The sequence below is a fragment of the Xyrauchen texanus genome, chromosome 14 (assembly GCF_025860055.1).
Source record: "Xyrauchen texanus isolate HMW12.3.18 chromosome 14, RBS_HiC_50CHRs, whole genome shotgun sequence".
In the NCBI taxonomy this organism is placed as follows: domain Eukaryota; kingdom Metazoa; phylum Chordata; class Actinopteri; order Cypriniformes; family Catostomidae; genus Xyrauchen; species Xyrauchen texanus.
This window is the reverse complement of record NC_068289.1, coordinates 10471585-10490688: the sequence shown is the minus strand read 5'-3', so window position 1 is coordinate 10490688 and position 19104 is coordinate 10471585. Positions and strand designations below refer to the sequence as shown.

Sequence of the window (19104 nt, the reverse complement as noted above, 5' to 3'; positions counted from 1 at the left end):
CAGAAGGTCACTGGTTCGATCCCCATGGCCACCACCATTGTGTCCTTGAGCAAGGCACTTAACTACAGGTTGCTTTGGGGGGATTGTTCCTGTAATAAGTGCTCTGTAAGTCACTTTGGATAAAAGCATCTGCCACAGAAAAACTTAAAAAAAAAAAAAAACTAGCATGGCTGTGGTATCAAGAAAGTCTCATTTGACCGAAGAAATGGAGGACAAATTAGTGGAACATTGGCAGGAACACCAGTGCCTATTTGATGTTTCATCAGAACTGTACCACAACTGGGTGGAGAAAGAGAAGAGTTGGAGAGAAATTGGCAATTCTCTTGGACAGTCAGGTAATCAAATAGGTAGATTTTATAGTACGAGGTACTTTTTCATATTGTAACCAATAAAATATATGATGCCTTCAGGCGATTAAAAACATACACATCATATTCCGGAATGCATAACATATGATCATCCATTTGTTTTCGTATCTCGTACCAGTTCTCACGTGTAGCCTACTCTGTTGTGAAATGTAATTTGGAGTCCAGGCAGAGTCGTCGGGGATTCGTCAATAATAAAATGTCTTGTAATGTGTTCACCCCTGTCGCCGATTCGTCGTATAATTTGAAAACGCTACGACTTCAGTGACAAGACAGACAGTTGTGTAATATGAACGGTACCTGTTGAGAAAAATAACCTTGGGAGAAACCCGACTCACTGTGGGGGCCAGTTTCCCTCTGGCTAACATCATGAATATAATGTAAATATTACTTATGTATAGTTAAAGTCATGGTTTAAAATTATTAAACTAAGTAAGTGTTAAGGGTCAGTGTTTAAACATCGATTGTGTTTGAACTGTAAGATTAATGACCAATGTCCTTGAAGTCCATCCTGGATTAACTGCAGAAGTTCACATAGATGCAGTTGTCCTTGTTAATTGGCTGATGAAGGGTTTTGTTGGCAATTGTTAGTCTATGTATTCTATTTCAAGATCGTAGTCCATCAATAGACCAAGGTGATGTAGGCAGAGATCAGGGATGTGAAACGCAGTTCAACCTGGCCGGTAATTTCGGTGAGGTTCGGTGTGGTCCATCCTAAAGCCAAGGTTCGGACAATGGCATATGAAGTATCCCACGTCTTACGGTTGGAGTTGGCATCAGTTAATCCTCAGAAGACAATCATAATAGACTGAAGTGGTGTTTGGCTGGCACCGGCTGCATTTAGTCATCATCATTCAGCAACACGTAGCAGTGGAGTCCAACACGAAGCATGAATGGTGCTGGATCCAGCCAGTTCTGGTGACCTCAGGATAGGAGTCCCGAGGTTGAGACAGGGAAACAAATTAAATAATATAAGCATAGATGCCATTCAATTTATTGCAGAGATATAAATCATGATCAATATTTCTGGTTTCTGGTTCCAGCAGACTAAACTAAAGCAGCCTAATTGTGGGTTGGAGGATAAATTAGGTGTATGCCTGGCTAAATAGATGAGTCTTTAGTCTAGACTTAAACTGAGTGAGTGTGTCTGAGTCCCGAACAGTGCTAGGGAGACTATTCCATAGTTTATTAGCCAAATATGAAAAGGATCTTCCTCCTTTTGTGGATTTTGATATTCTAGGAACTATTAACAGGCCAGAATTTTGTGATCGTAATGAACGTGATGGAATATAGCAGAAAGTCACTTAAGTACTGCGGAGCTAGACCATTCAAAGCTTTGTACGTAGTTAACAGAATTTTAAAATCAATACGGAATTTAACAGGTAGCCAATGTAACGATGATAAAATGGGGCTAATTTGATCACATTTCTTGGTTCTCGTTAGCACTCTGGCTGCTGCATTTTGAACCAATTGAAGTTTATTTATTGATTTAGCTGGACATCCTCCCAGTAATGCATTACAATAATCTAGTCTTGAGGTCATGAACGCATTAATAATTTTTTCGGCATCAGCAACAGAGAGCATGTGCCATAATTTAGCAATATTTCTTAGGTGGAAGAATGCTGTTCTACATACATTGGTAATTTGATTTTCAAAGGACAGATTGGTATCAAATATAACACCTAAGTTCTTCGCTGTTGAAGATGACAGGTGTTAAAAATTATTGTGAACCAGGTGACGAGCCTTACCACTCACTCTCTCTCTCTCTCTCTCTCTCTCTCTCTCTCTCTCTCTCTCCCGCAGACCGACACATGACCATGCCCCCCATGCCACACTCATGACTGTGTCAAGGTATATATCTTTTTTTTCAAAATGTCAAATGGAATAACCCCAAGAACTATTCATTATTTTAATAATAATAATAAAAAATATAATTTTTACTTTTTTTTTTAAATAATGATTCGTAAGGAAAGGAAAATATTGTATTACTTTTTACTTACGCCACATAAATAAACTTAAATACTTTAAACTGAGTCTTTAAAATAATTTAGTAACACTTTACAATAAGGATCCATTTGTTTACATTACCAATAAAAAAAATAATTGCTGTTGAAATTGTTCCTCTTCATCATTTCAAATATTTGTCATTGTCCCATCTAACATTATCTGTACTCATTCTGCACATGGTTCCTTGATGAATTTCTTACATGTTACCCTTTTTTAAACTCTTATTCTGTGCATGACACAATGCAAAATAATAATACATAAATAGCCTATAATATAGCAAGTATGTGCAAGCAAACACTAAAGAGATATTGTTACATCCAGTGTAACCATAGCAATCCTGCACTCATTCGAATGTGTTAACAGATACAATGGAGGTGGTATTTTATTGAGTTGAACTGTGGCTGATAGCTATCAGACCCCCCAAGTCATTAAAGCAATATATTGGCCCTGAACAGATTTGCTGAATAAATGAGCGTCAAAGCAGGTCCAGGCATGTTGAGTCTGCAGGTCACCAGCACATGGGTCAATACTCACTGAAGAAGACGTTGAGCACTTTCAGAACCACACAGGCCATAAATCACAGGTCTGATAGGAAGTGTAGATCAGAAAGTGTTGCTGTAAAAGGATTTGTTATGGGAATAGTGAAGAGAGAGAGAGAGAGAGAGAGAGAGAGAGAGAGAGAGAGAGAGAGAGAGAGAGAGAGAGAGAGGGATGTAGAAGTAAGGATCATCATTTTGAAATGATTCAATAGTACACCAATTTTATTTTCCTACTTTTCAAAGTTTCCTGAACATCCCCCCTCTTCCATTGGTTAGACAATCCGATACTGTAGTCCCACCTCACACTATGTAATTTATTGGCTCATGGTATTGTTGGGCTGAATGGATGCTCCAAAAAAAACAGCAATGTTTTGAAAACACCACCAAGTCAAGGAAGTATACTTCAGTTGTTTACATTGCTGATCGCTCCACACACAGTAAACGTTACGCAAATTTCATCATCAGCACAGTCTGCACGGACTGTCTGTGTGCAGCCTAGATTTTCTGGACATGCTAACAGTCCTTGTTTTTTCATATCATTGGTGCATGCGCTTACTCGTTGTAGTGCGCATGCATTATATGCATTCATATTTGCTCATGGTTAAAAGAGTATTGAAAGGCAACACGGTCAACGAGGCGCAATCTGATCCGGAATGCAGAAACACAGAGTATATCCGAGCCTTCACAGAGGAATCCACACTTTTCGGGGGGATTCACTTCAGAATTGCTTACTTACCGTCATCTATGTATATTGCTCTGGAAAGAAGGAATAATAATATTTATATCTCTATTTCAATTATTAATTTTCAAAGATGTCTTTCTTTCTGGTCCAGATCTGCTTTTCTTTATATAAAAACAAATAAAAAAATTGCCTCACGCATGACAATAATTAATGCTTTTGTGAAGTGCAACAGAAGTGACCCAACAGTTTCATTTCATGGCCACAGATTAACTCAGAACCAAAGATCTATTCACAAATGGCCTTCTCTGGCCTACATACAAATGAAGGACATGGAGAAAAATAATGGCACATCCCCATTTACCTGATTATAAATCTTTCCAAGCTACCGAAATAGGAGTGGTGGTGGTGTAGTGGTCTAAAGCACATAACTGGTAAACTGGTAATCAGAAGGTCGCTGGTTCACTCCCCACAGCCACCACCATTGTGTCCTCCACCATTGTGTCCTGTGTCCACTTAAATCCAGGTTGCTCTGGGGGGATTGTCCCTGTAATAAAGGCTCTGTAAGTCGCTTTCGATAAAAGCTTCTGCCAAATGCATAAATGTAAATTAATATGTTAAAATAATTTATTTAAAGGGATAGTTCACCCAATGTTGATATGGGTTGTTTTTTCCATGGTACACAAAAAGAGACGTTAGGCAGTTGGAGATGTTAGCCTCAGTCACCATTCACTTTCATTGTATAGAGAAAAAAAGGAACCAGGTGAACCAGATGACGAGCCTTACCACTCTCTCTCTCCCGCAGACCGACACATGACCACGCCCCCCATGCCACACTCATGACTGTGTGTCAAGGTATATATATATTTTTTTCAAAATGTCAAATGGAATACCCCAAGAACTATTCATTATTTTAATAATAATAAGAAGAAGAATTTGTTAAGTGAGACCCTAAATTGCCCTGTAGGTGTGAGTGAGAGTCCCCCAGCTACTGGGGGTTGTGTCAGCAAGGACATCTGGCATAAAACCTGTGCCAAGTCAAATATGTGGATCACGGATGATCCGTTGTGGTGACCCCTAATGGGAGCAGCCAAAAGCAGAAGAATTAACTATACCTTTAAAATCCCATTTCACACTAGAATGTATAAATTCTGAATTGACAAAGGACACTGTGGTGAAGGGGGCATGGCCAACATCTGTGGAGAGAGAGCAAGTACTGTAAGGATTTACACCTGTGGGAAATCAGCTCTAACAGCTGTTTTGGGTTTGCCGTTCAAGTCCTGGCTCAACTAGGCCTTTCTGTTAGGAGTATGCATGTTCTCCCCATGTTCACGTGGATTTCCTCTGGATGCTCCCCACAGTCCAAATACATGCAGGTTAGGTAAGACTATAAATTACCCTGTAGGTGTGAGTGAGAGTCTCTCAGCCCCTAGGGGTTGTGTCAGGAAGGGCATCTGGCATTAAACCTGTGCCAAGTCAAATATTTGGATCACGGATGGTCTGCTGTGTTTACCACTAATGGGAGCAGCCAAAAGAACAAGGATGAACTATCCGTTTAAAATCCAATTTCATCCTAAGATGTATGAATTCTGAATTGACAAAGGACACTGTGGTGACGGGGGCGTGGTCAACGTCTGTGGAGAGAGAGCGAGTGCGGTAAGGATTGACACCTGTGCGAAATCACCTCTAACAGCTGTTTTGTGTTTGCAGTGAGAGCGGAGAGGAATTTAAAGGGCAATCCAGTATGCAGGAGGGGAGAGAGTTTTGCACACAGCAGTGTGTTTATGTGTGTGGTCATTGTTTTGAAGCTGGAAAGCATTTTGAGTATAATCAGTATAATAGTTAATATTCCAGCATCACCATTTTTGTCATCCATGTTGACTTTATGATGTCATAAATTCAAGACTTATAAAGAGGAGGACAGTCATATCAGATTAAAGTTTATTCACCCATTTCGGTTTGGATGTAACATTACATCTTGAACTATTAAAATGCCATTTAAAGACCTGTTTATTTTGCATCAGGTTTAAACAAAAATTATTATTTAATTTTAGCTCATATTAAAGCGTTAGTTCACCCAATATTGTATATTCTGTCATCATGTACTCGTCCTCATGTTTCTTTCTCAACATGTATTAATTTCTTTCTTCCCTGGAACACAAAAAGAGTCACCCTCAGTCACCATTTACTTTCAATGTATCCAACTTTTTTCCTGAACGTGGAAGTGTTCCACGATTCATAACGGCAGCCTGTTTTTACTTTCAGGTCTGCAGTGTTTTCACTCACATCAACATATGTTTTTAGTGGAAAATGTGATGTTTTAAAATTTGAAGAAAAGAAAAAACTTGCCAAAAAAGCATGTGACTCCATAGTGCCGATATATAGAGAGTCGCAATGACCATTTGTTTTATTTATTTATTTTTGCCAGAATTGGTGGATGATGTGAAGCTAAAGACCCAGGTAAGTTGCATTGATGTAACAAACTTCTTAGCGTTGTCATGACACCCAACAACAGCACAAGCTGATCCTGAACTCATGTATACTCCAACACTTCATCAGGATCTCCGGAGACCGGAACTGAAAAACATTCCAGCAAGCGGCAATTAAAATCATTATGGGCAGCCCAGTGATTTGTCTGGTAAACTGTGGATATAATTTTTTTTATGAAACTGAATGGTGACTGAGGCTCACATTTTGCCTTACATCTCCTTTTGTGATTCATGGAAGATAGAAAGACATATGAATTTGGAACAACATGATGTAAATTATGACAGACATTTTCTATATGGGTGAAATACTATAAAATTGTATTCTTTCTAATTTCACTAAATTAGTGATATGTATTTGAAACATTCACATAAAAACCATGAATGCATTAATGGATACATTACAAATAGTTGCTCTATACTAGAGCATGAAATAATTGTGATTATTGTGCACCATTTTGAATTCGTCTCTTCAGAAAACACAGTGCCAGTGGCAGCATGCTTAATTTGGCTCACTGTCATGGTTACACAGCACTAAATCGAGAAGAAGGTGATTTAACAATTTTCTTTTCCTATTATGATACACCTAATTAATTTCATAAAGGTCTCTTTGCCGACAGATATAATTACTGCCTATTTTCCACACCTTCAATGATAAGCGGAAATGCACGCAGAAAATTCTATCTTATGTGACAAGGTGCTAATTTGGTCTTTTAGGCACAGGTGCAAGCTTATGCGTTCCTGTGATTCTCCCGGAGAATATAACTCCTCAGTAACACTTATAGGTGCTGTGTTTCTGAGTGTTAGAAACTCAATACATTCGCATATGTCTAGTTTTCTTGATGAAAAGTCAGGAAAACAGAGGATATTATGGATAATTTAAGACTTAAGAAAAATTCTCAAGGACCTCGCATTTGCATTTAGAATGCAGAGATGTCAGGTGCAAAACAAGGGTGGAAAATAATATTGTCCCGTAAAATGTTACGGTAATGAAAAAGATCGAGGACGGGAACATGTGTGTGTTTTCAGGATAAAATAAGCATATAGAGAATGACAGCATGAGAGTCATGTCTATAGGAAATATTACTTACCGTGTTGCGCCAGACTGCATTAGATATGAGGCTCTGTTTCTCAGTGCGGTTTAATCCTTCCAGCAATGCTAGATTTAGCTTACATTGCATTAAAGCTCTTTTCCACAAATACTTTTTTCCTTTTCACTATCATTTATTTCAGGGGGGTTCATTGCACACTGCAATATGGTATTCATTTTGGGAATTTTACAAGCTGCAGGCATAGACTAGAGAAATATTAATGTACAGTATTTATTAATTCCACATGGGGTTAAATAATGTTTCACCTAAAAATGAAAATTCTGTAGTATACTCAAGCACATGCAGTTCCAACTGTAACAACCATGCTGTTATTTTTCTGTAGAACACAAACATAATTTTTCAAGGATTCTTCTCATTGATCTTTCTTGACAGTTCATACAGTAATAAACACAAGCTGTCAAACTCCAAAAAGGACAAAAAAGTATTTCAATTGCACCATTCACATCACGTCTGCATTCTGAAATCAGATATGGCACATGCTGGACATACAGTACATAACATCATTGGATCTTGAGTGTCTCATAACCAAATGAAAGGACGTCAAACCATAGTCAACATATTGTATTTGATTTGAAGGCTGAAAGTGATTTTTTTTTTTATTGAATGATGACATATGTTGGGTGTAATCCAATTACAAAGTAATTAGTTACAGTAATCTAATATCTTTTTAGATAAAATAGTTGTGTAATGCATTACATTTTACATAATTTTTATCAGATTACAGTTACTGAATTTCAATTAATTTAATGAATTGATAATCTGCCATTTTACTGGCGATTTGAGTGAAAGGAAATAAAAGTTGTTGATGTTTTAGCACCTCTAGTGTTCATTCCACCAGAAATGGTCGTGTTTTGTACAACAGGCCACTTAAAGTCATTATGCCAAAATGTTGTTATTGTAACATGATTCTTTGACCAGGTTGCAAAAGCCACTGGGGGAGAAATATGACAGTTGTCAGAGACAATAAAAAGGTGACTTAACAAACCAATCAAATTTAACATCCTCACTCACTCAATCTCCTCTCTTGATTTCATTCTAGCTAGGACAAAAGTTACTTTGTTAATACTTAAGTACAATTTAATGTGAATACTTCTTTACTTTCACTCAGGTATATTTTTGGCGTATACTTGGACTTTTAATTGAGTGAAATTTTTACTCAGTGTCCATACTTTCACTTAAGTATAATTTTTGAGTACTTTTAACACCCTTAGAGTAGTATGAATAGATTTCGGACATACTTCAGCGAGAGACGTGAGCATCATCTCCTGGCCTGTATATATGATGTAATAACAACAATCGTGAAAACTATCTGCTTTGGTTTTGTTAAACAAGCACCATTTAAGGACAAGGAACAATTATCTTGATATATAGCAGTTGAGAAGAGTTGTTCGCATCACAATTCACTGCCACTCCTTTAAATCCAGTGTTTTGAACATGAGGTCACCACAGCTAGTGAGGGATTATGGGATCATAAAGTGCCCAGTCGATGCGCACTTCAAAATCTCGCCAGAAATCTCCAGGTCTTTCTCACTTACTGCTTCATGAATAATGTGGATTCGGACATACTACTACTGTATATTGACATACTGTTTTTGGCATACTATATAGTAGAGAAGTATGGATATTCGGATGCAACGGATGTCCTCTGAAGTGATATCATAAGTGTGGGTGAGAACCAGATCATTATTTAAGTCATTTATAATAATTATAATATTTTACCATAAATTCTCCTCCCTGCCTAATAGTTGGTGATGTGCATGAGGAATGTGAATCACTAAAAACAAAAGAAGAAGAAGAATGTGAATGTGAGAGTGGAGTTTTATAGAAAAATGACTTAAATATGAATCTGTTTCTCACCACACTTATCATATTGCTTCTGAAGACATGCATTTAACCACTGTTGTTGTATGGATTCATTTAATTGCATTGTATTACCCTACAGAGCTGAAATATTCTTCAAAAAATCTTTCTTTGTGTTCAGCAGAAGAAAAAGTCATACACATCTGGGATGGCATAAAGGTGAGTAAATGATGAGAGAATCTTGGGTCGGTTGAGACAATTTCTTGAAAATTAAAAAAAATAATAATAATAGCAAAAATATCTATAAAAGCAATTGCATTTCACATTATGTCTGTTCATGAGAAAGTGAGATTATTATGTATTAATCTTTGCAATGTACAGAGGAAGGCAAAAAGGCAGATCATTGTATTCTCTTTCCTTGAACTGTAATACCGGCAATCAAATTAACTTGTTTTTAAATGGAACAGAATAAAAGCCACTGAAGTAGAGTTTATTGAAAAAGTCTCACAGTACTAGCACATGGAGGCATGACTCCTAAAAATTGATTCAAATCTGTGAGCAAGCAAGTGACAATATTGATTCCTGTCTGAGGTATACTGTCCGTATATTGCTGGGCACTATGGTGGTTTTAAGTAGAAACACACTGATAAGTTCATTCAAAGCCATTGATTTGTACACTGTAAAAATGTCTGTAATTTTAATGGTAAAAGACTGTAAAAATGCTACAGAAATAAAACATTAACTGATTAACGAATATTACTGTAAAATCTACAGTATTTACTGTAATTTACTCTAGTTTTTACAATACATTTTTGAAAAATTTAATTTGTTAGATATAACAAAAATATTTTCCTGCATAATTAATAGTAGAAATGTACATTATGTTTAACAAGAGAGTACATGTACTTTTTACAGTTAATGTTTGTCAAGATTACAGTACAAAACAATAATCGGGCATCACACAATTCCCTGCATGACCCATCATATTTCATTATATTTTATGGGAATAGTTATGTTTCTTCTTATTTTTTTTATCAGTTACATACATTGGGGTGTTCTGTTTTATATTTTATGTAGTTTAATTAATGTTTACTGCATTATTTTAATTTCACATGTGTTACCCTGATGGTGTTTATTGTTTGTGTGAGTACTGTCTCTGCATGTTTATTGGTCATTGCTCCTGGAAGAGCCACTATTGATGAACTTCATGTCATTATGAGCTCTTCTGTCATATTTATGGTGACTGACAATACCTTTATAATGTAAAAAGTAGATTTTTTTTTACAGTTTCAGAATGTAAATATCAAGTTTATGAAGTTTGTTTACTGTATTTTTTACAAGAATTTTAAACTGTAAAATTTACAGGTTGTTCTTTAATGTTGTTTACATTTTTACTGTATTTTTTTTATATAACCACAGCTGCCAGTATTTGTTTTTGGTAAAAAACAGCATGATTTGTATTATTACAGTGTATGGAGTGTATGGACTAACATATTAACATTTCAACCTTACCATTAATGCAGTATATGTGTAAGAGAAATGTGTGTGAATCTCTGTATGCATATAGAATATCTGGATGATCTATATTTGCTAATATTAGTAGTGTACAACAGAGCTTACTGCATGGAATACTGCTCTGCAGCTGGGTTGTCCTTCCATTTCCAGTGTGATGGAACATCAGCCCTGGCTTTTAGAAATCGTTCTAGACTCTTTGTTTGACTGAAAAATAAATCTGTACACAATATTTTTGTCAAGATGATAAATGGATGCCACTCACTAAATTACAAATGCAATGTGATGAGGTCATGTTACAATTGTTGTGAGTTTATGTGAAAACTCTAATTAAAGGGGAAAATATAACGTTTCAGTGGGAAGTGTTCAGTGACGATCACTCCCCGCTGTGGTTCCTCAGTTTGGACATGTTGTACAGACACATCGATTTGTTCTCGCCATCGCTGCCGAACAGTGGGAGTGCATTTACACTTGGCCGCGCATGCCACACACTGAGAGTGGATTTGCAAGCATGCAGACCTAAAACACATGTAAATCACACCTCCTATTACAGATGTTCTGCTTGATAATGCAATCTCTCAATGCTCATAGCACATGCTACCTCCATTTTATGGAAATTTGTTATGCTTTCATTTGAGATGCTCTGCTTTAAATTTGAGATTGTATTTGCTTATCACCTGGAAAGTATCAACCCCTGTTACCAATCATTTCTTCTCCTGGGGGGACTGATGTGCCTTCTCATGTGTTTTATATTAAGGCACACAGGGAAAATTCACTAAACAGTTGCACCACTTTTGCGCAGGGTATTTCAAAAGCCTTCTGCACTGCACATCTTCTAGAATTTTCATCATGTTTTTCCATAAAAAATAATCTAAATATCATTAAAACAATATACATTTAATTGAAAATGAAAATGTCATCATTTATTTAATTACAAATCTTGTTTTCAGGGAAGTGCAAAACAAAATGTAATAAAGTTTATGCTTAAAATAAGAAAAAAAAATGGCAATGGTGCAAGAAAAATAAGCTTAACGTATGTTTTGGCAAATAATGTAGAATCTTGATTTAAGGAGGTTTCAATTATATATATCAGAATCAGAATCAGAAAAAGCTTTATTGCCAAGTACGTTTTTTACGCATACAAGGAATTTGTTGTGGTGAGGTCCGTTCACACAGTCTCTAAATATATGAACAAGAATAAAAATATAAGCAATATAAATATAAATATGTCCACGCAGTATCAATTAAAAGTAAGTATAAAATAAAAGAGAGCAGAGTAGTGCAGTGAAACGTAGAGCCAGAGGTGGAGTGTGGAGAGTGTCAGGGTGGGTACCGGGCATTGTTGATAAGGCAAGTGGCGGATGGGAAGAAACTGTTCTTGTGGCGTGAGGTTTTTGTCCTGATGGACCTCAGCCTTCTGCCAGAGGGGAGTGATTCAAAGAGATTGTGGCCAGGGTGGGAGAGATCAGCCACAATCTTTTCAGCACGCTTCAGGGTCCTGGAGTCGTACAGGTCCTGGAGCGGCGGCAGATTGCAGCCAATCACCTTCTCTGCAGACCGGATGACACGCTGCAGTCTGCCCTTGTCCTTGGCAGTAGTAGCAGCTTACCAGATAGTGATGGAGGAAGTGAGGATGGACTCGATGATGGCTGTGTAGAAGTGCACCATCATTGACTTTGGCAGGTTGAAGTTCTTCAGCTGCCGCAGGAAGTACATCCTCTGTTGTCCTTTCTTGATGAGGGCGCTGATGTTCAGCTCCCACTTGAGGTCCTGGGAGATGATAGTTCCCAGGAAGCGGAAAGACTCCACTGTGTCAATTGTGGAGTCGCAGTGGGTGATGGGGGCAGGTGCAGGTGAGGCTGAGTACTTCCTGAAGTCCACAACCATCTCCACTGTCTTTAGAGCATATATATATATATATATATATATATATATATATATATATATATATATATATATATATATATATATTGGAGTTTATTTAATAGCCACTCACAATCTCAACCAAGAGCTAAACACAGTTTGCTGAAATAGTGCTTTAAATATGGAGGTATTTAAGTAGTCATGCTTTGTGCCTTATTCACAAACTTGCTATTTACAGAAAGTACAATATAGGTGCTGTTTCTGTACATTAGTTCAGTGGTATATAGTCAGTTGCTGATTCTGTTAAATGTAGCAATATTGCACATCAGGGAAATGTAAGCACATTGCTTGCCAATGTCTATTATACATCTGTAATTTACATACTGTACAAATAACAGGCACAATTTGCATAACTGGTTAAAAACCTGCAGTTTACGGCCCTATTATGACTTTCAGTCTCTAGAAAATATCCTTTAATGAAATTACACTGAACATTTTCAGTGACTTCTGATTCTAATGCGGATAACTGCTTTTAAATCTTTCTGACGTCATTCTCTTACTTAACCTCATGCTAATGTATCATAGTTGATATGCCCTGTGTACAATATTATCCTTTACTGAAAGGTATTGGATTCCTGGATTTCTCACCAGTATTCTGCATTAATGGTGTCATTGTCTGCAAATTTCACTTAGCATATCTTAAAGTTACAGTAAAGTGCCTTGACAAGTGCAGTATTGACATATTCCCTACTGAGCAGGAAACAGGAAGTGGAGGTGGGCATGTGGAACACAGCGCATCACAGTCTTTGCTTATGACGAGGCTGGAGCCTTTATTATAAAATATGAATAAACTTCAGCCACTTTCTCGGCATCCGACTCACATTTTATATAAGTGATCCCCTCTGGAAACATTCAGCCGTGAAATGCCTCGAACAACAACCAAGTCTACAGTTATTCCCCTTCTTTGAAATGTAAAAATTCAAGCCTGTGTGCATTACCAATGTAGTTTGCTAATGCAAAGAGGGTGTTTGCTGCTTCGACCGACACCAGGTTTGTATACATGTCAAGCTCTTGAAGGGGTGTACTTTAAACACACACACGCACGCACACACACACACACACGCACACACACACACACACACACACACACACACATACACATATATATATATATATATATATATATATATATATATATATGTGTGTGTGTGTATATATCATGTGTATACAGATATTAGACAGGAGCAAATTAATTTGAAAGTTAATTACCCAATGGTTAAGTGCAGAACACATTGGTTGCAGATTTAAACCAGTAGTAATCCATAAATGATCCCCACTGTGCACTTAAACCCGTAGTGTGTCATTTCTGTGCCACTAGTGTTACCAAACAGAATTGCAAAACAAGGTCTGTTTACAAACAGTTTTCCCAAATCATTTTTCCATTGGTCAAACAAACAAATAGTCCTGCCATTTGTTGAGTCAATGTTTCTGTGTCTGGACAGGACTCTCAAACAAACACAGCAATGTTCTGATTATGCCACTGATAGGTTTACTCCAGTAAGCTCTGAATAAATTAAGAAAATGTTCACAATGTAATCGCAATAGAATGGAAATTGTTTTTGTTGAATACCATTATCTCTGGATCTTAGGGTGTTTTGAATCTAAAAAAAAAAAAAAATGTGCTGATGGTGTAATCATGAGCTGATAATATAATTCCCCTGAATTCCCCATTGCAGTAAACGCAGCCTGCTCAATTAACTGATTTGCACAATTGAAAAATGTAGCTCAGCTAGTCTTATTGTAATAACTAACCCTTGCATAACACCAACGTTCAATAAAATACAGCATGCTCCAGGTACAAACTGCCCCCAGTGACTAACTGTTATCATGGATTCGTCTTTCATGAAATCTATTTCTCGAGCTAATATTATGTCTGCATTGCAAATTATTATTTCATTGGAAAGATTTTAATTATTCAACACCAACCTCAAAGTTATCTGCATTCACTTCGGGGCCTAATTAGCAATTGAAAGTTTTTCATGTGAAAGTTTTATTTTATGACCCAGAAATCAGATATTATATTGTGTTACAATTATTTACAAGTATACTGTGTTTAGTTAGACAGACAGCTAGATAGATAGATAGATAGATAGATAGATAGATAGATAGATAGATAGATAGATAGATAGACAGACAGATAGATAGACAGAAAGACAGACAGATAGATGAAAGAAAGACAGACAGACGGACGGACGGACGGACGGATGGATGGATGGATACATACATACATACATAAATACATACTTTGGGGTATTACAAGTATATGGCTAATACACCATATTTAGGACATGTTTCATACATTTCTACCCATAGACATGAGTGCGTCCTGTCCTGCACTCGTCCCCGTAAATAGTGTGCTCTGGCCCTTTAATAAAGCTCCACTGTGTGGCCCAGCTCTGATTTGGGATAACACTGCCTCTGGCTGCTGCTGGGGAACTTTAGGAATGGCGAAAGGCATGCAACTCCATCCTGGGAAAATACGGATGCAAACAACATCCTCACATGGTCGCTTTCATTACTAAATGCGCATTTCTCTTCTTGGTCATCGGTATGGTGGCTCATTTCTAGAAAGGCATAATGATTGCATGATTTCAGAGCTTATTCAACAACTCGTCGCCAATTTGTTTTGCCGCTAACCTGCTCGCCTCTCCATCTCCCCAAGTAAGTGCAAAACTGGTTTGGTGGCCTATAGAAATACATTTAAATGTATGTACTAACTGTCAAATGCACCTCGTTTCAATGCATTTTTTTATTAAATTAAATTAAATTAAATTAAAGTTTGCACGGAGTTTAACAACTGTTGCTATTAGAGCTAACCAGTTAGCCGCCTGAGTTCAGTAAACTGGTCCTTTACCACCTTCTTGTCGTCAATCTCGAACTGTAATAATAAAAATAAGCCTGAAATTATTAGTATTATGTTATTAGCGATTCGACTCTATCCAACTTTTCCCTCCAACTGACTGTTGCTACGCAACACACACTCTATAATATTTCATGACAATCTTCACTCATGCCTTTTTCAGTCTTCACTTTTAGCAAACAGTTTAGTAAATCTTACAACCGCCTTTACCTAGTAAACATAACTAAATCATAGGACTATATTTGTTATGTTACTTCTAGAATTAGATAATGTCATCTTTGAAGCTGTGAAGTTGGATGCAGAAGATCAGTTTTGCTGGAGATAAACACCTGTTGCTGCTGCTGGTGTTTGTTTGAGGACACATCTGGAATAATCATCCACATTTTGGATTAAAAATGAAAGTGACAGTGACTTTTGGAAGGACTGGTGTTGTTGTCCCATGTAAGGATGGATGGACGGTCAGGGATCTCATCCAGCAAGCTACCCAGAGATACAGAAAACTACTGGAGCAGGTGAATATAAAGATCTTATTTGGTTTAAAGGAATTAATCGCCCTAAAAATTAAATTTTACCAACATTTACTCACCCTCATATCTTTTTCAAACTGATATGAATTTCTTTCGGTCAGACATTTACAACTAATTTGATGATTCACCTAAAAGCTTGACACAACAAGGATTATGAGTTTGTTAAAGCTAAAGCGTAGAGTGCTTCAGCTAAAAAGGGACAAGCTTCATCAGTCAGAATTCAGTTAATGTAAATTTTAATTACATTTTAATATGAGTTAATGATGTGCTTTTTGTTTCAATGTTTTGTTTACAACTGAGGCCAGTTCCTCTGAAACATGGAGGGAAACAAATGTGGATGGGACTTCCACCAGAAGTCGTTCTACAGCATTCCCTATCTCTGTGGATGTACACTGCAACAACAACTGTGTTTATTTGACAAGGAAGTAATGCCCACATTTTACGCCAAGCATCACAGGATGTAGGAAAAAGGTGGATAGACTAGGGCTGGCGATATGCAAAAAATATTTTCACAATATTTTATAGACAAAATATCAGGATATCCGACTACACTGTCAACCCCCCTGCTGAGAGTCGTGGATATTTTTGCTTTATTGATTTTGTTTCAAAAATGTAATTCATGTATTGAAATACAAAAAAACTTTTTGTACTTTAAACAAAACAAAAAAATACATTAAAATATCAAATTGATCAAAAAAATCGTATAGAACCACCTTCCCTAATCCAAACATTTACCGTCTCCAGCGGCTACATTTAATGCTGTACAAAGAAAAGAAAATAGAACTCAATTTTAGGTTCAAGGTGAACATGGTCTTGTATTATTTTATGATTTAGTCATTTTCGTCTTTGTTTCTTTAATAGAAAGATATATATATATGAGCGAACTTGCAGAGTTTGCTTTCACATTCAAAATGCATGTTAAGCTCAAACTGCTCCATAAAAATAAAGCAAACTAAACTTCGAGCACCTCCTGAGATCATCATCAGCCAGCCCTAGTATAGATATGGAGAATAAAGTTATTATTTACATTTCTTTCAAAGTTGTGTGATTAATCATCAGTGATTTGAAACAAGGTAGCAGAGCCACAAACTATTGGTATCGGGAGATAATCGGATATCCATATTGGAACACGTATTTTGTATTGGTTGTGCATCTTTAAATGACTGGAATTATAGCAAACAAGTCATTAGGACTACTGTTATGATACTTTTATGGTACTTTTTGGTCCTTTTTTTGGAGCTTGACAGCCCCTGGTCACTGTACTGTATACCTTCACTCTATAGAAAAGAGCATCCTAGACTAGAGGTAGACAATATAACTGTTTTTCCAATTAATCTGTGCCAATAGTTGCTTTTTGGAACTATCGGTTATTGGTAAAAATCTCTGCAGATAGTTGCCGATAGTTACAAAAATAAATAAAAAATTATGTTCCTTATACATAACCCTCATCTGGTGAAATATTCAGTATAAATTTTCATCTGGTGAATATATAGGCTATAAAAAGCTTCATTTGATAAATACTTGTATATAGAGCATTGTAGTGGAGCCACGTCGTCTGTGTATTTCAGGTCCCACATTATGCACCAAATCGTAATTTGTCTGGTTATTATTGGAAATTTGGTTGCACAATAAATCATTCTATTAAATAATAAAAAAAAAAAGCTATCGTCTGATTTATCAGTTAGTCCTTTTCCACCAGCTTGGTTATTGGTATCAGCAAAATCAACTATCGGTCGACCTCTAGCCTGGACGTTCTGTAAATGATCTCCTCTTGTGTTTCATGGAAGAAAGAAAATCAAAGGTATCAGTTTGGAATGGAAAAAATGGTGATTAAATGATGACATAATTGTAATTTTAGATGAATTAAGGCCTTAATGTGTTCTTCTTTACATGTTTATGAAGGTTTATAATAATTAATGGGATTTGTTCCTTCACTAACTAATTGATTTAATGTCACCTAATGAAGGTAAGTCTTATTTTAACACAAAACGGCCAAAATCACAGTGGGACTACCACAAGCTCTATTATAATCCCTTTTTAATAGTTGGGGTTAAATTTAATTAGAGGCTTTAAAAAAAATGTATGCTATACCTTATGGGATTGAGTGAACTGTAAGTGGCCTTATTAATTAATTTCAAACCTGTTTGTCAAAATCACATCCTTGGTTCCTGATGGAAGCTGAAATGTCAACCTTGAATCTTTATTATTGTAAAATTGAAAAGGGGTTCACCGAGCCTTTCTCTGATGACAGGAAACAGCAAAACTGATTTTATGCAAGTCAGGGGCAGATGTGCCTTGTCCAATTTTTCTCTCTGATGAATGCAAATCGGAGTTAAAATGTGGCGGCCAGTCTCTCCCCTGAGCACTGACCCTGTGCCCTCTCATCAGACGTCTCCCTCATTGCTGCTTGAGCTTCATTATTTAAATAGAACATCAAAATAGTTTGAGTGGCACCCATTTTCGCCTGCTCTCTGTTGACTGAGGGGATGTGGGTTTGGCTCTCTCCCTGTGCATTAGGGTGAAGTCTAGCCCCTAATAAACAACCAGCTTTTTATCCTGTATCTCTCCAGGAGCCGCTGAGCCTAAATGAGATTGTAGATTGCTGCGAGACTTCCTCGCCTTACAGTTTAGTGTGTTATTGCTTTGTCTTTAGAGTGGTCAATTTGACTGATGGGAGATGGTCTGTGAGATTTGTACTGAAGCAGGTACAAGCAGTGATCGAACCGTGGGTGGTGGCCTTGTATTGCACCCTGTTGTGTACCAGAGTGTGATATTACGCAATGAATTTGGAAGGTCAGGGCTGTGTCGTGAGATTGCCGGTCAGATCTGGGTATTGCTTGGGTTTAATATGCAATCGTGTGCGATATTTTAACAGAGGCCACTGCATGTCAAACTGAACTCACTCAGAAACGTTTATGTGTGTGCCCAGCTTTTATTTGTGTGTTTGATATTCCCATCAGCCCAGTGATATTGGCTGTTATTCTCAGAGGAATAGACGTGTGAGTTGATGCACAGGAGGGCTCAGGTAGGATGGATGGAGCTGCTTGAGGGATTCTGATTGGCTGTTGTCTCCAGGGCCTTTTTTCCAGGCCAGAGTGATTGTCTGATGTTTGCCTCTACAGAGTATCTCTGCTTTGACCTTAGTCGGTCAGGGCCAGAAGATGACGAAGAGGGTCCAATTTTAATAATAATACTCGAGATTACAATTACAGCTGCCATAGTGGCCAAATTGTCGAAAGTTTCAATTACAACATTCCATGTAGGTCTACTCATTACCAGTGGTAGACCGATGTA

General features: G+C 37.1%; 1 protein-coding gene across 1 annotated transcript in view; it reads left to right on the top strand.

The window, feature by feature from the left end:
• The first annotated feature begins 15549 nt into the window (after positions 1-15549).
• pard3bb (par-3 family cell polarity regulator beta b) overlaps positions 15550-19104 on the top strand; it is a 463809-nt gene continuing 460254 nt past the window's right edge. Inside the window, exon 1 of the mRNA XM_052143015.1 lies at positions 15550-15795. Within this exon, the coding sequence (XP_051998975.1) occupies positions 15679-15795 (117 nt within the window). The 5' untranslated portion in view covers positions 15550-15678. The remainder of the gene's footprint in view (positions 15796-19104) is intronic.